Raw genomic sequence first — 23229 nt, forward strand, 5'->3', positions numbered from 1 at the left:
GCTTTTTGACCTCAGTAACTATCTAGTTCCTGAGTCACCCCTGATTGGCCCTAAACCGGAAACCTTTGTATTAGCAACCCAGATTTGTACCCATTACCCCAATTTCTTCTCATTAATACAGCGCTGTGAGATAAATCTGAAAGCATTAGCACATTTTTGGGTCTTTGCACATTTGTCATTGCAAGAGTGGGCCATATCTGTTAGGCATTATGAAGCCGCGGGCTAAGATGATTCTTGTTAATCATCGCCTGCAGTATCAACACATATCCTCGCTAAACATCACTACAGGCCTCCTTCACAGCAAATCATTCTGCATATGTGTGCAATGGCTCTCACACTGCAAAACCCTTAACAAGAAGTTCCAAAGCAAAGTCGGCTCCAAGAATGGAAGGATTACTTTGGTGAAAAACAAGTGCTCTATAACAATTAATAAATAAATTGTATTTAAAACATAAATATGCACTCATTTTATTGGAAACTTGATCAACTAGATGTGGAGTCCCAAAGAGAACATGGTTGTTGAAAAAGGAATCAAGAATTTGTGGAACTAAGAGTTGGCAGACAAGCTGTCAACCAATCTTAAGAGGTCCCAGTGCTCACCCCTGCTGTACCTCATACCCTCCCCCTGACTGAAAAGGCCTCTGATTCAATGGTCAAACCGTCAACGATGAGGCCAACAGACACCAGCGCTGTCCCCTCAGTCTTGACGTCTCATTTGGGGATCTCCAGGGCCGTTACTGCAGGTTTGGTCTTGAAGTACTGATTGAAACGTAGCACGGCATACCTAGAAAAAGAGTGTGACAAAATCAGATCTGAAAGTCAAAATTAAGATTGGGATTGAATTAATTGAATCAGAAATTTATCTCCAATAATTGATATATAATATTTTTTTAACAAAAATAAAAATCCTCCATTTGTCAAATACTTAAACTGAATATAGTTTTGACCAATTATGGCTGTTATCTATAAATTCAACACGATTTTTTTAAATCTATTTATGTATTAAGTATTATGTTAGTAATATGTTATGCATTACGTTTGTAGCACTTTGAGTAAGCTATAATATAAAACGCAAAGAAATGCATTATTAAATATAACTATAACTGCAAAAAATACATTAACTTTTTTTATGGTTCCTATGAAATACATCAAATATAAGAAAACAAAAAAGTTTTTACAGGGGTATTTTGTCAATTTCAGTGACACCGAAGTTAAAATACATTTACATAATAATTTTTATCCTTTTTTTACATGCAAAGAGGCAGATTTTTTAAACAGGCTGTGAGACCCCTCCTGATCTCATATGCGCAGGCAGTGATTTGTTGTTAAAAGGTGCAGCTTGAGAGGAACCACGACCTGTTGCTTGGAAACTGGCGATGTAGGAAGTTTACAGAATATATTACTTGAGCCAGTTTAATAAAAGTGAGCCACGACACCAACAAAAATATCCTCAGCCTACGGATGACATAACTCACCCCCTCCGAAAAACCAAGTCGAGAATAACTTAAGTAAAGTTTCATTGTGCTACAGAGCACAGATACACAACACTGTCGAAGATTTCGAGAGTGGTTTAGGTGGAGTGCCAAAGTCACAGAGGGTGGCAGGCCGCAATTCACTTTAAAATCTGCTTTTCACCACTTGAAAACAAACACCATTGACAGGTTTCTATGGGCAATAGAACTAACAGTCCGCACCCATTCATGCACAGTATGTGGGAGACCTTCATCTAAGACCTTTACCTCCAACCGAAGCATTCATACACAGATTCAGGTCTAAAGTATTTTTAAGTTTCAAAGACAATGGACAATGTTTTAGGACTGTTTAGCCATGATCCCAAGAGATCTAACCTTCAATTCAGGTCTCATGTGTTTCTGTAAGGTGAATGGTTAAGGTGTTAACTTTGGTTTGAGGCCATTTCTGGTCAATGAATTACTTGGAAACTGAACTTTGGCCAAATGATATTTTGACTTGCATATCATTTTAGTCATAAACAAATGGAAATCAGAGTATATATATTTTTTTTTTTCCCCGAATAGAATTTTACATTAGGTTACAAAAGTGGATTAGCTGGTTATTGGCTGCATTAGTTGCCGCTACTTTCTGCCACTTACACTGTACACTCTTTATCTGCCTTTAACCCCCATTTATCTTGTTGATGATCTTTATGCCTGTAAAAAAATCCTCCCCCATCACAAGAGATGAAAGGCTGCTTACCCGAGGAAGTCAAACTCGATGGAGGAATACTTGGCTTGGATCAGGGCCCAGAAACCCCAGAAGAAATGTGAGGCCTGCCAAAGCGGAAGAACAAGAACTTTAGGGGAAAGCCTTCCAGCTCAGTCCACACACAGATGTAACACTGACAGCAATCATCATGCAACAAACTTGTAATCCAATACCTTTGAATAAACAACCATAAATCAATTTCATAAATCCTGCATTATCAAAACATGTTCTCCTCTAATGTCCTCTGCACATGCAAAACTTACCAGAGCAAATTTGTTGACTTGTACGTAGAGCGTCTCCAGTTCACTCTGGCTCACCTCCTCACCTTTCTTGGTGAAGAGCTTGTAGGCCTGCAGGTAAGTATGCAACCAGTCCAACTGCATCTCTCGACTGGGATAAAGGTTATAGTCGGGTTCACTCATGCCTGATGAACACACACACACACAGAAGGGTAATGCAAATCAGTTCCCAGAGCATCATTTTTTATGAATGATTTTTTTTTTTAATGCTGCTCACCTGCAAATTCATTGAAATGATTTCCAATGTCAAATGCTTGATAGTTGTAACTTGAATATTCATAATCGATGAACCGAACATGACCTGGAAAAAAAAAGCAAGAGGGTTTGATTCATAGTAAACAAGACAAAATATTAGTCTTAAGTGCCTTTTCAAACAAAAGCCCTGAATTTAATGCCATAGGTGAAAATTGTAACACTATATTGGTGTCAATATTGCTTTGTTTGTTTGAGCGGCTCGACATGTCAAATTCTGGCTCAACCAAATGCAGGGCGTCATGTTTGCCTAAACAATAAAACACGGGAGGTAGGATGGAAGAGGCGGCAGTTGTGTTTGAGAAACCTGGAACCAGTCAAAATGTTTGACATTTTGTTGCACAGAATGCACACTGCGGCTTTTTTAACTTGAGTGCTAAGACATAAGACATAACACTTTTATTCAACCAGAACACATTAAATTGATCAAAGGTGACATTGGAGACATTTATAATGTTACAAAAGATGTCAATTTCAAATAAATGCTTTCTAATCATCAAATAATCCTGAAAAGTATTGTTTTTATCATTGATAATAATGCAGTAAATCAGCATATTAGAATGATTTCTGAAGGATTATGTGACACTGAATACTGGAGTAATGATGATGAAAATTCAGCTTTACATTTAAACAAAAAACTGACATTTTTAATTGTAATCAAATTTCACACTTACTAGTTTTACTGCATTTTCTATCAAATAAATGCAGCCTTGGTGAGCATTAAAGACTAATAAAACACTAAAAATTGTACAGACTCTTGGGATTTGAATGTATCATGAACATTGGGCAACAAAATTACTAATATTATTTTTCTCACCCATATGACTTTGGTTACACCAGCAGAACAGAAAAGCAGAGGCAGAGAAATTTAGTGCAGTTTGATAAAGTGTTTATGATTAAAGCATTTATTATAATATATTATAGTAAATATGGTCAATTAGATTCTATATTGTCATGATGCTGACATATCACCCACCTTCCTTTACGTTGTGAATGATGTTCTTGCAGAGCAGGTCATTGTGACAGAGCACTACAGGAGAGCCCAGCTGCGACAGGTGTTCCTTCATCCAGATCATTTCCTGTTCAAGCACTTCCTGACTGGGCACTTCCTGCTGAATTCTAAATAATAATAAAAAACACGGAAAGAGATCAGTGATTCAAGCAAATGGCAGAGTGTTTGACAACATAATAATGCCACAAATTAGATTTTTGGAAATTAAAGTTTGCTTACAACTGATGTTCGTTTGGTAAAATAATTGGTAACACTTTACAATAAGGTTTCATTTGTTAGCATTAGCTAACAAGAACTAACAATAAACGACACTTCTACAGCATTCATAAATCTTCTCTAATGTTAATCTCAACATTTACTAATAAAGATCAAAAGGTGTATCTGTTAACATTAGTTAATGCGCTGGGAACTAACTTTAACAATGAGCAATACATTTGTTGCAGTGTTTATTCATCTTTGATTACGCCAAACGAAATTAGTTAATGTTAGCTCAGATCCATTAAATAATATTTACTTTTACTTTTAATACTGTATTATTATATGTTGAAATAAATATAGCATAGTTTGTTAAGTAATTCAAATGTAAAAAATGTTAACAACTGGAACCTTATTGTAAAGTATTACCAACAATTTAAAAATGCTTCATCAGTCTTTATCTTAAGGATGGATTAACAAAAGAGAAATTAAGACAGTGATAATGTGGTCCAGTCCCACCAATGAGAAAGCCCGTCTGAGTGACCACTCTCCCCTTATAATGGGCTTAAGGAGCTATTTCTAGAACCTCCTTTTGCCATGCAGCGGCTCACACAAAACCCAGCAGCCTCTCTGACTGATCTGTGATTTGTCGCATGCTTTTTTTTGCATAAGTATGACTTGTTTTATTAGGAAACTACCGAGTAAAATCGTCCTGTTAGACATTGGGGAGTAATAATAAAATCTCTACCGGAAAAACTCTGATGACACTAATGCTTTAATGACTGATGACGTAAATGACTTTGAATGTGCATGATCTCTGGCTACCGATAAACGTCAGCTTTTAAGAGCCAGCATGTTTGTAAGGATGACAATTGAGATGATTAATATGTGACATAACAGCTCTGAGCATGAGATTGGACAAATACAATCTGGATTCCCATGAAACACCTGTCTGAGCAAAATCTAAATTCAAATGTGCATTTCTGAGCTGTGATGAGTTATAAAAAACGAGTTTTCATCAACATTTTTATGAGATAATTGAAGTTTTAAAGAGGACCTATTATGATTTGTTACATTTTTATCTTTCTTTAGTGTGTAATGTTGCTGTTTGAGCATGAAAAAGGTCTGAAAAGTTACAAAGTCATTTCAAAGGGCCTTAAAGGGATAGTTCACTTTGAAATTAAATTTTGGTATGTTTTAGCTTACCTCAAGGGCATCCAAGATGTAGGTGTCTTTTTTTCCGCAGTAGTTTCAATTTTGATATTTTTAGGTCAAACCGTTTTTGTCTGTTAGTCATATAATGCAGGTCTATGGTCACTGTCTCAAAGAGCATGCACAGAGTCGAAATTAAAACAATTCCCCATCGTCCAAATTAAACAATTCCCCATCGTAAGTACACATTGATGGCCTAAGACACGAAACGAGCGGTTTGTGTGAGAAAACGAACAGTATTTATATCGTTTTTAGCTCTTATACACAGCCACATCCAAGTGATCTGAGGGCGCGCGCGCATCCTGGTGTGTGATGTGTACGCAGACTAGTGCATAGATATATACACTAGATGTCGCCTTGTCTACGGCAGTTCATTGGAACGAATGTCTTTAAGGCGACATCTAGTGTATATATCTATGCACCAGTCTGCGTACACGTCACACACCAGGATGCGCGCGCGCTCAGATCACTTGGACGTGGCTGTGTATAAGAGCTAAAAACGATATAAATACTGTTTGTTTTCTCACACAAACCGCTCGTTTCGTGTCTTAGGCCATCAATGTGTACTAACGATGGGGAATTGTTTAATTTGGACGATGGGGAATTGTTTTAATTTCGACTCTGTGCATGCTCTTTGAGACAGTGACCATAGACCTGCATTAAATGACTGACAGACAAGAACGGTTTGACCTAAAAATATCAAAATTGAAACTACTGCGGAAAAAAAGACACCTACATCTTGGATGCCCTTGAGGTAAGCTAAAACATACCAAAATTTAATTTCAAAGTGAACTATCCCTTTAAGGCCCATGTATCCTTCATTTTCACTTGTCTTGCACAGCTTTCAAAGCATACTCAACCGAGGATGAGCACGGAAGGACAATTGCATTTCTATACAAGTTCTCTACAAAACGTCAGTCACAGAGTTGTGTCATTTACAGGATATTTGCTCAGAAGGAAAAAAGAAGAAAAGATCCGCCATTGCATGTAAACTTTAGAACAAGAACCAAGACAAAAACGATGAAGAATGATACGCTGCTTTGTTTACTCCCTGAGGGTTACCTGACGTTAGAGGCTTGGTCAGTGAACTCCGTGGCCACTAGCGAGAAGTACTTGCGCATTTTGATCCACAGGTTGGGTTTGGGGATGCAGCCATTGTGTGCGTGGATGGCGTGAATTCGGGCCATTTCACGGGCGATCAGTCTGCCAATAAAAACAAAGGAAGACATTGGTCAAAACTGCAAAGCTCAGTTTCAGCCTAAACACAATGCCTGGAAAAAGCCGTTTATGTGGAAAAATGGATATTAGTCCAAGGTCACCTGTGTAATTTGCAATACGGTTCACTGTATGCCTGGAAGGAGATATGTGACCCTCATGAATGGAATGAACACTTCAGTCTCGACTGCACAAGAACTTCACTCCAAATTTGCAGATAGCTTAGACTATATGAAGAGCGTTTCACAAGCCATTCTTCAATATTTAAAGACATGTTTCAAAGGGTGCCTATTATATGCTGTACATTTGATCATTATATACATTATACTTCTATTCAGCAAAGATGCATTCAATTTATCAAAAGTGACAGTAAAGACTTTTACATTGTTACACAATATTTCTATTTCTATAAATAAATATAAAGCAGCACAACTGTTTTCAACACTGATAATAATTAGGAAGGTTCACATCTGCATATGAGAATGATTTCTGAAGGATCATGTGACACTGAAGACTGGAGTAATGATGCTGAAATATCAGTTTTGCATCACTGGAATAAATTACATTTTAAAATATATTCAAATAGAAAACAGTTCTTTTACATTGTAATAATATTTAACAATATTACTGTTTTTACTTAATTTTTGATCAAATAAATGGAGCCTATCAAAAGCAATAAAGAAAACTTACCAACCCCAAACTTTTGAATGGTATTATAAATTGATTTTAGTATGTAAGAAAAATATTTTAATAATAGTAATAATAATTTAATCATTTTAACTCATCACATTGCATTCTGTTATTTGCGAATACATGTGAATACATGTGATACTGTCTTAGCATCTGGTCAAAAGAGGTATAATTATGTAATTAGTATAATATATAAATAGTACAAGGTTCTGGCCTAAGCTGAGGTCAGTTTTAATGACTTCACTATTATAGTTACAAAAGAGAAAAAATATTCCAAAAAATAGGCCAAAAACTAAGATCATTGTGTTCAATTCAACGTGTTATTTTTAGACCGAACACCCACACTTCCATTTTGTGCCGTGTGCAGAACGGACCCACCTGAGTAACACAGGATCCCTGACGTCTTGAGTATCCAGAGCGCGTCCTTGCATGAACTCGTAGCAGATGCCATTCTGGAAGGTGCAGTAAAGTCGGGGTGCGCAACCGTTGGCGTGTAGAACTTGGAAGCTCTTCAGTTCATTGTCTCGGTCCACGATCAGCTCCGTCTTGTTGCCGTACACCCTCACCAGCACCACATCCTCGTCGCAGTCCTCCAAATAACACCCCACCAGTTTGTTAGTTGTGCCATCTGTGAAAAGCTGAGGGGACAAAAAAAAAGGAACATAAGGCTCTCATGATCAAACATATCAAGTGCAATCACAGCTACTTTTTTTGCAAGATGCATAGACAGACTGCAAAAATATGCGTTCTTTTAAAGAGGTCACGCAGTGACGAATCGATCTTCTACTGGTCACACGTCGTCACGTGATGCGAATTCACAGGTCAGAGTTCACCATACTTGAACTTGAGCGTTTCCGGTCTGATGCATTTATATGTGTATGAATGGAATTCAATGGAACGAAATGCACAGTGTGACCGCCCCTTAACTCATTGCCTATTTTTGGTATAGCCACTAAATAAAATCTCTCAGGAACCTCCATTTTAGTGATACCAACTTCAAATTTGGAACACAACTTGATTAGACATATGGCTTTGATTTTCTAGCAATTTTAGACTCCAGATTATTTCGTAAAATATATATTTTTTGTCTAAAATATAACATGTTTAGTACGGTAAATTTGATTAACATTAAACACGTTTTTAAACGTTCTTCTTTAAAACCAACCTCAGGCCTGTATTCCAAAGCATTAATTAATTGCACTATTTAACTTCAGATTTTCATGTTTATGCTTAATAAGGGATGTGAAAGAATAAAATAAGCCATTTTCAATTATTCAAATGTCAATCATGATAGAGCATATGATAAATTGGCAAGACTTTAAATGCTTTGTCCTTGTGGCAATGTATCCCACAATTCATTGCACTGGCCCAGCCACCCACCAATGCATTTCTGAGATTCCTGAAATGACTAAAGTACAAACAGCGGCAGTGGTTGACATACAGAGGACGAATTCATCTCGGAGCAGGTGCTGTTTAGACAACAGTTCAACAGTTTTGTCGAAAGGTTACAACACTTAGAACTTGCGTCTCAATAGTAAATGGGATTAAAATACACTGCTGAAAGCAAATATACCACAACTATCTGAACAAACTTTGACATTAACAACCAGAAAGTGATATGTAGGATGGTTTGAACCTCTAAAAATAGTTTGAATGGTCAGTGTTTATAGTTGAGTGTAGGCCAGGTGGTTATCATCAACAAACACAACACAATAACAAGCCCCTTTTGCCAGTGTCACATGACCACGTGGCTCTTCTAAACGGCTGGAACGCCGGAGCTCATCTGATGAATGGCATCAAAATGCCACGTGCCAACAGAGGAGCTTTATTTTGAACATTTTGGCTTCATTCAAAGGAGTGTACCAAAGCAGCTGTGAACAATAAGTTTGGGCACAATGCATGTTTTTCATTGATGAAAACTATGCTGGCTATCTGTAAACAGTGCTATTAGGTGTGTAACAATATATCGTGTCACAATATATCGCAATACAAAAATGCAACAGTATGTATCGTGGATGGTGACAATATACATTGTGTATAGTTCATCCAAAATAGAAAAAAATTCAAGTTTCCAGAGTTTTAGCGTCAGTACTACATTAAACTACTATATATAAATGTTGAATATAATGTATAATAATGCAATAGTGGAATATTTGTGGGTCCTGATAATGCCAAATGTCTTGTTACCAGTAAAAAGTAGCCTAGATTATTTTAAATACATCTAGTCAGTGACAGAGGGCAAGCATGTTCGTCTAAAATAATTCTGTATTTTCAGTTTCAGAATCATGAATATTTTTATTCTGGTGTCTCTATAGTCCTGTGCATTTGGGTTATCAGCACCAAGTCCATGCCTATTCATGTACACCCACAATGTAATACTAAATTTACCATTTTAATCAACAGTACATTTTTTGTTAACCTTTTACCATGTCTTGGAGTATCGCAACAATATTGATTTGTAAGTTCAGTATCGTGATATGTATCGAATCGTCACATGTGGGTATCGTTACACCCCTAGTCTATCTGTGTGGTAGAACGGGGTTCATTCAGCCTGGCTTCAAACCAGTGGCAAACACAACTAATGTTGTGGCCCAAGAGTATAGAGGTGAATCTCTAAAATACATGTCTGGGCCATAGGTCACCCTAAAATCATAAGAATGAAAAGAATGAATTTTTTAAGACCAGGACCAAGGATAGGCCAGTGGAAGAGTTTTGGGCCAATCCTTGAACATGTGCATGTGTTTTTGTCTCATGCAAATTTAGATGCATTGAATATCGCTGTTGTGTATTCTGCTGATTTAAATGTCACCTAGGTAACATTATCTAGCTGGCTGACATAGTTGAGGTTTTGTTGAAATAGCAGCAAGGACTTGATAAAGGAATGGGTTGAAAATCATAAATGAATCAGTAAGGTTTTCATCATATGCAGCCATTTTCCTGGAAAAGTGTGGTGTGGATCTATAATGTGTATTTAAAGGCACAGTATGAAAGTTTCGCCGCGAATAAGGTCACTTATTCAAAAGAAATAACAAAGGCGTAGGCGTGAATGAACGTGGAATCATGGGAATTGTCGTCTTCACCTCCAAAGCCAGCCGATGGATTTGATCAGTGAGTTGCATTTGATCACTTAAATTCACATTGTTTTATTTAATTCTAATGAAACAGCCGCAATGCTAAAATACTACTCATACTGGTCACTTTATTTGATGAATTAAAATTGGGGGGTAACACAGTGCTGTTTTACTTGGTCAAAACAATCATACTAAAATACATTTGAGCGTTTTGAGAGTTATGTTATAACCAGGGCTTGACATGAACACCCACCGACCTACACTAGTCACTTTGGCAGGTTGAATTTTATATATAATATATATATACCTTTTTCAGTTGTAGTCTTTTAAAAAGGCATCTGAAATAATAAACTAAGTGTAATGTAGTGTTGTCAAAAATATAGATTTTTCAATATATATTTCAATATCTGAAACTTTTCCAATACTCATTTGCAGAATCCACGATACCATCAGCGTTTTCTCTCTCTCTATCTCATCTCTTTGACAGCGAGTGACACACGAACCCGCCTCTCCTCACTCACTCGTTTCTAGGGCTGACTTCTAATAGTCGAGGATTCGACGATTCGATTCGGAGAGGTCTGATTCGACTATGAACCTCATAGTCGAATACATGGGCGTCAGTTTGGTTTGAAGTGTGCTGGGGACAGAGACGCATTCGCATTTTCAGAAGGGCTGGGTACCATTTTTATTTTATTTTTTCAGGTCATGTTTTAAAAGACGATGTCCTGTAGCTTACTAATGTAAATAAATAAAAATGTATTCAAAAATCTGCTTCACATTTTCAGCAGGGCTGCGGAGCGGCTGTGAGTTGACTCCACACGGTTCTCATGTGCGTTAAAAGCTTTACATGGTTTAATGTACCTAAACAATGATTACCAAATTCCCCTCTCATGTTGCTCCACATAACCACTTAAAATGATAAAAAAAATCGAACCCAGAGTCCAATTATTATGGACGTTATCTGATATTAAGCGTTTCTGCTTCACATTTTCAGCAGGGCTGCGGAGCGGCTGTGAGTTGACTCCACACGGTTCTCATGTGCGTTAAAAAGCTTTACGTTGTTTAATGTACCTAAACAACGATTACCAAATTTCCCTCTCATATTGCTCCTCATAACCACTGAAAATGGTCAAAAAATCGAACCCAGAGTCCAATTATTATGGACGTTATCTGATATTAAGCGTTTCTGCTTCACATTTTCAGCAGGGCAGCGGAGCGGCTGTGAGTTGACTCCACGCGGTTCTCATGGGCGTGAAAAAGCTTTACGTGATTTAATGTACCTAAACAACCATCACCAAATTTCTCTCTCATATTGCTCCTCATGTTTATGAAATGTTATGATATATGTGTGATATGTGTTTTTTTAGCTCTTTTGTTTGAAATGGAAAAAATCTAGCTGCTATCTAAAAAAAAAAAGGTTTGACTATCAGTCGACTATGGCAAAATCTAACGAATCAGATTCGACTATGAAAATCCTTAGTCGAAAACAGCCCTACTCGTTTCATTTGCTCGGGATGAAAATAGTTGGTGTTACAGCTTGAATTTCGGCGTGGGATTGCGCGTATTGTGCATAATTTTACTCATTCCCGCAGATTTTGTGCTAACACACAAAGTGCGTGCACATAAATCCGCCTCTCAGTACTAAATTGAGTTCTTTTTCGCTGATTATTGCTCTTAAACAGTCAAATACACACAAAACAGTCTTGGTGTGTAATCGTGTATTCAGGTAAACACAGTCAGTAAGTAAAACAAGAAATCGAGGGTAACGCGGATATGACGTCATTGACAGCTGACACAATGAATTGGGATGTTACACTGGTTAAAATAGCTGATTTCTCTGGATTTAAACATTGTTGGAAACATTTGGGTTAATGTAAGTAAACAAGTCAACAAAACATATAACATTGTTCTAGTGGTTTTTGAACATTTTAATCCAAAAATCTTACACATTGTGCCTTTAATTGAAATTATAATCACAAAAATGTGTATGAATATAGCTAAAAAACAGCTAAAATGCTGTATTATTTAAAAATGTTTTGAGAGGACTATACATTCCTATTTCTATTACTGATTTTCACTTCATTCAAAGGCTAATTTTAAGGAAAATCATGTTAAAATGTAAATATCAAATATGATCCATCAGACTTTTGAGGAATGTTTATTTGCACATCTCTCAATCATCATTGCATTATATGTTTTGTCCCAACAATTAAAACTACAGAGCTTTTTATCATAAAACTAAGCATTTCAAACTGACATCATCTTACCAAGGCACATTACTGGGAGATATAGAGCTACAAATTATATTTATATGCATTTTATGCAAGTAGTCTGATTTATTGTTTATTACGACCTCAATGATTTACATTTACATCAGAATTTCATTATTGGCCATATAAATATCAGTAAATCCACCAAATTGCATATTCTTGCTCAGTTTGGGCCTGTGAATAAATTTGAGGTGTTTTTTTCCTCCTCGAATATGAACTCCATATTCGCACTATATCATACTATATGAGCCATAATATATGATACTCAACAAAAAACACATATGCAAGCTAATACACATATTGCTTTACAGTGCTAATATTATAAAAAATAATAGTAATAGTAATAATAGTAAATATCTACTACTGCATATAAAAAAGCTATTGTTTTTAACAAAAATCCCTTTACATTCAAGGAAAGAATTATTGGAAAAAAATCTCTATAAATATAAAAATACAGCTGCTAAAAATGAAATAAAATAATGCATTACAGTAATGAGAATTTGGGAGGAAAATGTGCTTAATATCACGATAAAAAAAAATTAATCAATGCTTCATTTTCTTTAAGTACACAATATGTTTATGCCTTTCCCTTGCTTTTAGGTTGAAATATGACTCGAACATGTTCTTGAGCGTTTTCATGAGATTCATTAGTGACGTGGACTGGGACACGCCGTCTCTGCTTAAAGACAAACAAACAATAATAACACTGTTCATTAGTAACCTTCATTTCCCATCACACTAAATGATAACACTCAAACAGATATGACAGATGAAGCACGTGAGGCTGATCATCAGTGCAATAATGCAACGTTTATAGCTGTGCTACTAAACGTGTAGCATATGTGGCGTTGGACCGAGACGTCAGGCCAGCCAGTAAGTGTGAGTCACAGAGTTTAATCAGGTTATTTAAACAGCTGCATTAGGATGAACTCAAGGCAGCATTATGGGAGGCTTGCTTTATTACTATTAATAACTGTTATTAACTGTTTGAATATTGTGAGCCTCCTAAATGAATAAACAAATGATATTTTCCATTGAAGTCGTGAGACATTGATCTGATTATGCAAATACAATAGGCTAATCACTTTTGGATAAAATGTGGTTTTGGGTCGAGTCAATCTAATCAGATCCACTAGTTTCAAATCAGAACGCACGCCAGGTGGGAGCTGCTCTATCTGTGAGATAACCTGTTATTCAGAGATGATAAGTAACAGCTGACCTGTGTCAAGAACAAAAGAAGAAAAATGTGTGTGTATGTATATATATATATATATATATATATATATATATATATATATATATATATATATATATAAATATATATAAAAAAGTGTGTGCGTGTGTGTGTGTGTATACACAGAACAACAACATGACTTGCAACAAAATGCATTGACACCACCTGTAACCCAAAGAACCTTGTTGAGGTATATTTATATCAGAATATATTATATATTTATGCACCAGCAAGTGCATTTACATGATGGCAAAACATGCACCTAACTAAGCAAACTCATTTCACTGAATTTAAACATTTATTGAGGTGTCAACATGTGATAGAACTAGGATATGCAAACACAACTCTGTGTGTATACATATATGTGTCATTGACAAATAAAGCTTAAAAAAAGTGGGGGTTTTTTCAATCTTTTCAAAACTGATATAATGCATAGTTTTGAGTCATGAGCAATGTGTTTAAACAGGTTTCAGTTGTTAAAGCAATAGTTAACTTAAAAATGAAAATTCTGTCATCATTTACTCACTCTCAAGTTGTTTCAAACCAGTATGATTTTCTTTCTTCTGCTGAACACAAAGGAAGATATTTTGAAGAATGTCGATAACCAGGCAGTTGATGAACCCCACTGACTTCCATGGTCTTTTTTTTTCCTACTATAGAAGTCAAAGGTGCCCATCAACTGTCTGATTATCAACATTCTTCAAAATATCTTCCTTTGAGTTCAGCAAATAGTTTTATGCACGTATACTGTAGTTGTACCACCTGACATGAAAAGTGTACCAATCTACCCATACTTGAAATTAACAGTTTTTGCCAGTATTTGATAGAGATCAATAAACATTTTCACTCTGCTACAAGGATGAGTTGGTCGGGCTCCTCTGAATGATGCGTTATGTTTACTGGTATTACCTTGTCAATTCATAATAAAAGAGCCATATTTGCAGTTGCGCCACCCTGACATTTGGGAATCTACAAATTGCTGGACAAAAGTTTTTCAACTTCTAAACTACTGATATGTATAAAAATGTGTTTATATGAAAGGGTTCAACCCTGAAATGATGCCATAGTATTTAATTATTTTTATTTTATTTAGACACCTTTTTAAATAGTTTTCTTAGTCTGTTCATTTGTTTGGACAGTTGCACCACCTGACAGTTTGGGGGTTTAAGATAACAAAACAAAATAATATGTATTATTCAAATGTAGCCTACTAAAAATGAATTCAAACTAAATAGGTTTTATAGAACAAAGCGATATGTCATGAATTTATCAAATTATTTTAAAAGGAAATAATGCACTTGGACACAAAAATATGCACGTCATGTCATTGACCCATATATACAATCATAAAATACTAAACTGAAGGTTTCTTTTAATCTTGATTTTAAGGTTTTTAGTTATATAGCAAAGAAGTCACTGCCAGCTGGCCAGTGACGTATACAGGACGTATACGCACCTCACTCACGTCAAAGATTGATAACCTATCTTATCTGGCGCAAATTGTTAAAATAGTTATTTATACGCGTTTTATTACATAATATGTGTTGTTAGATGTGGTTAAACTGGGTGTAATGTCCAGCAGCTGGCTAAGTTAGCCAGGCTAGTTTCCAACGTCACTCATACGGTCATAGAAAATAATATGACGTGATAACGCACAAAACCTTCAACGTCATTTAAGCTTTATTAAAATATATATTCTTCAATGAAAATGAAAAACGCCACACCTTAAAAAAAAAAAAAAAAAAAGAGAGAGAGAAAGAAAGGCCCTAAATACGCCGGGAGTGGATTAGCTCAAGCTACACAGTCACACCTACCTTAGTACGGATCAGGTTCGGGTCCCAGCCTGGTCTGAGCTCTTTAATAAGCTTCATCGCCCCTTCCGTAACATTATGTTCGTCCACGAATATCGGGAATTTTCTGATCGTCGGTGACCCAACCGGCACGTGGATCTCCGTCTCCATCATATGATTTAACTGTCTATTAATGCCCGACATAGTATTAAATAGGTATTTTCAGTGTTTAGGGGGTCTAAAGGTTTTTATTTGAACATGCACAGAAGGTCCAGCCCGGTTTAGAATATGCAGGAGACAAGAGGAGCGACTCAAAAAATGCCGGTACCGTTGGTTTCTGTCATCACGGCAGGAAAAAACGGCGCTTCTTCCTTCTGTAGGCACCGCCCACAAAAAATCATCCGATGACGGAGCCTAGCTCATGAATATTAATGAGGTCAGGCTGACGGGACTTCAGAACCTTCCAATGGCGAACGACTGACTTATTAATATTGATTAGGTAAAATTACGTTGCTTGGTCGTCCATGGTAAAGGCTTGGCTCATGAAATCGTAAGATTCGTAAATAACCTGGCTTTATGTGTCTCTCAATAAACATATGCTCATTATTTAGTCTTTTTTTTCTCTTTCTTTTGATATATATTGTTTTATGTAGCATGGTACATTATATACCATACGTTATATATCATATAATGTGAAAAAAGGAAGTCAAAGTTTAACCTGGGGAAATGTAAACAATCTGAATATTTAGCCAAATCAAATGACTAGCATAAAGGACTGCGTTGTCTAAACTAATCTCAGGTTTACTGTAATCATGTGTCATTATTGCATGTAATGCTATCTATGAATCAGGCCACTAGGAGTCTCTCACAAACGCACAGCGGACCCAAATCATACATTTTTATAACATGAGCTAAAGGGACCTCTGGTGGATAAGGTTCTCCTACTACAAACCACAAAATATTTTGATGATAATGAATGATGATGTGAAAAATAAGCAAATATTAGATTTTTATTCTAAAATAGGTAAATCATTGTTAATAATATAAAAGCTGCAATTTAGCAGAAAAACAAACCTTATATAGCTATATTACTATTTTAATTAGTTTTTATATTTCCAATTTTCATTTTCATTTCATTTTCATTTTACTTGCATTACTTACATTTAACTTTTAGTATTTTAGTTTTTAATTTTAGTTTTTTTTTTGGTCATATTGTTATTATTATTATTATTATCTAGCTTATTTAAAATATGTCGATATTGTTTTTGTTATTCTTTATTTTACATAAAATTAAACTAAATGATAAATGTTAAAATAAATGATTTTTTTTATTATTTGTTAATAATATATATATATATATATATATATATATATATATATATATATATATATATATATATATATATATATATATATATATATATAGGCTTTGAGTGTATATATATATATATATATATATATTTTATATATATATAAAAAAAAATTATATATATATATATATATATATATATATATATATATATATATATATATATATATATATATATATATATATATATATATACACTCAAAGCCTATATATATATATATATATATATATATAATTTTTTTTTTTTTTTTTTTTTTTACCAAAACCTCTGGTTGACAGCAACATTCAGCCACTAGATGTCCCCGCAAGACATTCAGCCATTAGATGTTGGACTGGCATACTGGCTGGCTTCGTCCGAAAGCTAGGCAGCTGACTTGTTGCCTCGCTGACTTATCAGGCAGGACTTTGTGTGAAAGTAGGGTGACCATACGTATCGAAAAATTCGGGACAGTCCCGAAATCTAAGATGTTGTCCCGAATCCCGAGTCCGGCCCTAATTATACTAAAGCAAAATCTTGAGTAGCTAATTATTGTCTGATAAAACACTAAAAACTGTCCGTGGAGGGTGAGTCGTCCTGCAGCCAGCCCCCGCCGGCTGCTCATTGGCTGCAGCATCTTTTTTTTCTTTTTTGAAGTTCTACAAAGATACCGGTTCGCGAATTTGCATGCATTGATAAGCGAGCGCAAGTTGCAATAGCCGCGAGGACAGTGAATGCGTGCAGACAGCCAGAGTGACTGATTGGTCAAAAAAAAAAAATACCTCGGCCTAATGGCTGATGTCGGGTTATACAAAGCAAATCATCTTCACAATTATTTAGTTTTCTTATTTAATGACTGACAATTTAGTTGCAATAATAATTTTGGCATAAGGCTTATTCTGAAAGGTCTGATTTACGCACTGTTACAACTGTCATTGTTCTGTTTTTTTCACAATGACATTTGAGTTCATGCTTTTAATGTTTTTTTTTTTTTTTTGTGGCAGACTATAAAGACCAATGACAGACTGTTGATCTTTGAATAAAAATATGTTTGGTTCAGGTTTGAAATTCATTATCTTTGACTTTTATTATGTAGTCTAATATCATAGTAGGCCTACCCCAACGACTACACAACGCAGAATCTTGCTGTTGCAACTCAATGGTTACATTTGCAGGCAGCGTTTGCTCATGACGGTATACCTCACAAAACTGATTCCGAACAGACTTCTGAGGCAGCATAATCTTGATTGACACTAGCCCTTAAAATGGCCGACTCCCTGATCAGTGCCCTGAATACTGAACTAGGGAGCTGAATGTGAAGCAAACTACATCTATGCTGCCTTAAAAAATCGATCAGATGAAGATAACTCATCATGAGACAGGATGGAAGTGAAGGTAACGTCCTCCGAACTTCCGAAGGCAGCATTTTAAAGCTTTCAGACACAGCCACTTATTATTACAACATAGGCCTACTTATAGGCTACTGTCTGTGTATTAGCCAATAGACATTATTCAGAGCAGCGCCATGACAGGTATGAAAGTGAGGCTGTGATGGATAGACTTGATGTGTTTTGAATGGCATCCGCTGGAACTTTCCACAGCTCATGTTGATGGAGTTTTCTTTGTCTACTGACATTTCTCGGAAAGATATTTTTGCAGTGTTTCATCTGAAGAACAATCCAAAAACTCAGTAAATAACAGTACAACCACTGAAGAGATGTAGGCTGTCTATCCCAACCCGTCACAGCCCCGCTTTCATTCCAGTTAAAAATCAAAGATGCACTGCCGTGAATAAGGTCTATGCGGCAGGCAAAAATAAGCACTGCACATTAAACTTTTGTACTCCTAGTCATTTCAACTGGAAATATGTTATTTGAAAAGGACGTCCTTACGCCACTGATTGACTGATTCGATTTTTCAATTTTAAACACTTTGTAGAAGTCCAATAAAATGATATGGATGGAAAAATGGTATAAATTCAATGTTTTTTTTTATCACAAGAAAAAAATCCTTTTAAAAAACAGATTTATAATATGTTCTCACTTGTTGTTCTGTAAAATATTCTATATCAATATTAACTTGTCATGTCTAACAGGAAACAATCCCTCTCAGGCATAGGTTTTCTTTTTCAGGGAGCATAAATGAATGGGCCACTGCACACACTGATGTCATGCTTTCACACTTGCAGATACACGTCTCTGTCAACCGTTTCCGTCTTTAGTCAGGGATTCTCAATTGTTCTTGAGGACTGGAATGTTGTGTGATTTTTCTGAGGGGGTTGGTTGCTTGTCAATGTATCCTGGAAACTCTGAACTTGTGTCTGCAGAAGCACCGCTAGAGCGGCTCATGCGATACCAAAGACTTCAGAAATATTTGCTCTCCAAATGAACACACGGTGACTAACCTGTTCGCTGTTTTATAAAGGGTTATTCTTTCTGGGTGACCCAAAGATCTCCACACCCAAGACAAATTCCCCTTTCAAAGTTCATGTTGACACTTCTTGTGCAGTAAAGATTGTACTGGATTCCTGTTTTCACGTGCAAATATGCATGCACACATATGCACTTTACATTTAGGCCGTATTCTTTCATGTTAACACACACCCACACACACACACACACACACACGCACACGCGCACACACACACACACACACACACACACACACACACACACACACACACACACACACACACACACACACACACACACACACACACACACACACACACACACACACATGAAAATCCTCTCTGTAAATAATTACCTGCACATGCACAATACTAAATACAGATGCCTGCTTGCTGGATAATTTAACAAAAAGGAGACAGATGGGTTCCCAAACATATTCATGACCGCCGTAAAACTGACACTTCGAAAGTCACTTCTTTACAGATGCATGTTTGTCTCACAAAAAGTGGGAAACATGCATGTAATGTTTTACATATGAACAATTTACATAATAACTGTATATGGATAATTCTACTATTATATTTTACTTGAAGTGCACTTTGTTTGAAATTTAGCACAGTGAACGTGATTTCACCCTACAACATTTACCTGGATCAACATCTTCTTTGTTGATCCTCGAACAACATTCCAATCAACCAATCAATCAGATTTGAGAGACTTTTTACAGAGTTTACAGTTTATGTCAAGTGGGTTTACAACAAGTGTTGCTTCTACATCAGTGTTATTTACTTTTTATTTCCCTTTGATTTTATAACTTATAGGGTTATGTTGTTCCTGGATCAACAAAATATGTTGAACAAGGAACATTGTCTTACTTGGCCGATAGTTAACTTAGCTCTGAGAACTGACTTAAAACACCATAGCAACGCCCTAGCAACCACCCACACATTGTTGTTATTGTTAACTAAAGCTAAAAATAAACTATTAAAACTTATAGGCCTACATGAAAAATGTAAAAAAACAAATATATATATTGCCTTGGCATCTAACTGAAAAAAAAGTTTAAGCTGAAATACTAAAATTACTAAAACTAAAATTGAAATCTATATAAAGCAAAGCTAAAAAAAAAAGACAAAAGCACAAAACAAAATGACTAAAATAAAACAAGCACCAATCTAAAACATAAAAATGTAGGGTTTTTTAAATAAAATATCTGGGATTTATTGTTTTTCTTCTATGTATTGTTTGTTGCATTTAATTGAACACAAAGTAAACAATTCAAGGTCCTTTAGGACATTTTCACCCACAATATTTTTTTTCTTCAATATTTTAACATTGTTAATATCATGTAGCCGTGCTCCATTCCTGTAGGCATAGCTGACACAGTAGAACTAGCAACACCAAGGTCATGAGTTTAATTCCCAGGGGAAATGTACTGTAAATTACTTTGGATAAAAGTTTCTGCCAAATGAATAAATGTAATCTAAACGTCCATAATTCACACTTGAAGTTTTCCCATGTTTATTTCACTAAAGCTCAGTTCCATAAAAAATGACAGAAGTGACATCATTAAAGCCCCATTCCGTTCCTGGACTGTGGAAGCAAAGGTCCGTCGGCCATCTGCACTGCTGTCAGAGTTTTTATGTCTTCCTTTATGTGTCTCACTCATCCTCCTCCTCTACACAGACGAGCCCTGATGATTTTAACCTCCTCTAGTGAGCGTCGGGCCACACACAACACGTCCCGCTTTAAACGGCCCTCCGGGTCTCTTGTAAACCCGCCAGAGCTGCTGCGGCTTCATTCTCCTGCAGGTCTTTACAGCAGGAACAATACTTGATTTAAGGGCTGGGGAATTTACTGTTTCTGCTTCAGCTATTTTGTGTGTGGCATCTGTTATGCGCAAAGCTAAAGGTAGACAATTGCATTGAAGAGTGTTAAAGAGAAGCTGGTTCATTTGGAAGGAAGAGAAGGAGAGGCTCACTAAACAGGTGACGGAAACACATACACCATGAATAATGAAAGAAAGATTAGCGCTTCAATAGATTGTTTGCTTTAAAGTTTTTTTTTTTTTTTTGGCCTCCATTCAGAGTGAAAAGTCACAATGAAAATGAGTGGAATGAGTTTTAAAAATAGCACAACAACAAACAGAGAAAGAGCCTGCAGGGTGTTGGACTAGATGTGCTTATGAGAGTAAATTAAGTTTCATAACAAAGTTTTATTCATCAAGTGCACAAAAAGTAAATGCCAAGTTGTACATTGAAATGCATGTATTGAGCATGTATATATACTTAGTGTATATTGCATACACACTACCGTTCAAAAGTTTGGGTCAGTGAGATTTCATGAACCGCTCCGAGTATAACATTTCCATCTCTTACCAATTACAGTAGTTCTGCCGTGTAAGTTTATTGTTTTGGTTCTGGAGGAACTGTAAAAGGCGGCTGCTGTTTCTGTTGCAGTGCTCAGTGACTGACGTCTGTCTAATTCATAGCATGAAACGCAATGATGACGTGAGATGTCTGCGTGAGCAAGTGTGTGGAGATATGAAAATACATTCACTGTCAGGCAGGTAGAACCTCGTATCATAGCATTCGGACAAAATGCAATGATTGGACGAACATTTTATGGTCCTACACCTTCCACAGGCAATATATAAATACATTTAGACCACTTAACTTATTGATTGCTATCAGGATGTGAAGAGACGTTCAATCAGCATAACAAAAATTGTTTCTGGAACAAATCGCCTACCCTGCCTGATAAATGGCTATACATCACAAAAAAACATTTTGATGGAAAAATGTCAAATTGTAATGAAGGCAATGCCACAAGTCTTTATAAATAGCTTTTTCATTTGATTTGGGGGTGAAATATGACCCTGATGTGTTCTTGACAGGCATTACTCATCCATATTACAGCTTTGACTGGCATTCTCGTACCAATAACACACCATAATCTAAAAAAAATGCCATTCAGGTTCAGAAACTGAAGTCTATATTTATTGCAGAAGAAGTAACACTGTGTACCCCAGCAAAGTCTATACTATGGTGGAACACAAACATCAATTTAGTGTTTTATAGGCTGTTGTAAACGTTGGTGTGATAAGGAATTGTGTGGAGGACTGTATGAATTACATTTCAGTCCTTCCAGACAAATCACACCGCAGTGGAATGCCATATGCTTAAGTGCTTCTGAAATCAAAAATATTTGATATCTAAATCTGAGACAAATGTTATCAGCTAAATGAGCAACTGAGATCTCTTCTCAAATGTTTAGACAGCGATGAGATTAAATAGCTTCTGCTGGGAAAAGGACTCGTCTAGTTTCAGAAGAGAGTCTGAGATCCTTAAGACGAAGTGGGATATGTTCTCGGAGACCGAATCTAGGTCAAGGAAGGGTTTGATAAGGTGTTGCATGTGCACGTTTGTGTTTGTCTTTACCTGCTCATACACTTGCATTGAGTTTGAGCCACAGAAGCACATATGGACTGAACAAAAGCCAAGATCCCAAACCCAGAGCAATTACCTTCCAGAAACATGGTCTGTATCTTCTCCCTGTGGCCCTTTGACCCCTGACACCTCTCCCCTTATTATGACAATGCCGTGAGCTCCAAAAAAACCTTTCAGTTTCAAATAAGCTCCTTTCAACCAAAGTAAACAAGCTTTAGAAGAGCAGCTGCCGGTTTGGATGTTAATGGCTCAGTGTGATTCTCTATTGATCCGGGGGGGAGTTTCATTTTCCACGCACAGCATTACAATCCCATTTGGCTCTGAAAATTAAAGTAATCTGAAAAAGATTACAGAGAATAATCTGTCAAATGAAATGACACCGATTTCATGCATCATTAGGAATCCTATTGAGAGTATAAATTCTGAGAGTGTCTCTTGAGCCCTGGTTATTAAAGCACTCTCATCACTCATTCAGTCTGGCTTCTGGGACTGTTTTGTTTTGCTTATCCTGACAATTTCTTTCTATATAAAGTGTGGCATGTGACAAATGTTTCCTCAAG

The 23229-nt window shown here is 36.2% G+C and overlaps 1 protein-coding gene across 2 annotated transcripts; it reads right to left on the reverse strand.

The window, feature by feature from the left end:
• Window positions 1-446: 446 nt before the first annotated feature.
• etnk2 (ethanolamine kinase 2) lies at window positions 447-15845 on the reverse strand. Of its 2 annotated transcripts, none has more exons than XM_081357193.1 (8): window positions 15488-15845; window positions 7477-7736; window positions 6256-6396; window positions 3751-3893; window positions 2740-2823; window positions 2549-2647; window positions 2215-2288; window positions 447-784 (listed from the first exon to the last, which is right to left on the reverse strand). In XM_081357193.1, the coding sequence occupies exons 1-7, from the start codon at window positions 15665-15667 to the stop codon at window positions 2224-2226; spliced, it is 972 nt and encodes a 323-aa protein (XP_081213319.1). In that variant the 5' UTR covers window positions 15668-15845; the 3' UTR covers window positions 447-784; window positions 2215-2223. The 2 variants fall into 2 exon arrangements, with proteins under 2 accessions (XP_081213319.1, XP_081213318.1); XM_081357192.1 differs by having other exon boundaries at window positions 2487-2647.
• Window positions 15846-23229: the final 7384 nt, after the last annotated feature.

Source organism: Scardinius erythrophthalmus (assembly GCF_964197995.2).
Source record: "Scardinius erythrophthalmus genome assembly, chromosome: 25".
NCBI classification, from domain to species: domain Eukaryota; kingdom Metazoa; phylum Chordata; class Actinopteri; order Cypriniformes; family Leuciscidae; genus Scardinius; species Scardinius erythrophthalmus.

Bases quoted from the DNA above. Each gene is read 5' to 3' on its own strand.
- etnk2 (XM_081357192.1), bottom strand. From the start codon at position 15,667: ATGTCGGGCATTAATAGACAGTTAAATCATATGATGGAGACGGAGATC. The intron at 2,648-2,739 runs GTGAGCAGCATT...TGTGTTCATCAG, and splicing joins TCATTTCAATGAATTTGCAG to GCATGAGTGAACCCGACTAT. The intron at 2,289-2,486 runs GTAAGTTTTGCA...CCGCTTTGGCAG, and splicing joins AAGTCAACAAATTTGCTCTG to GCCTCACATTTCTTCTGGGG.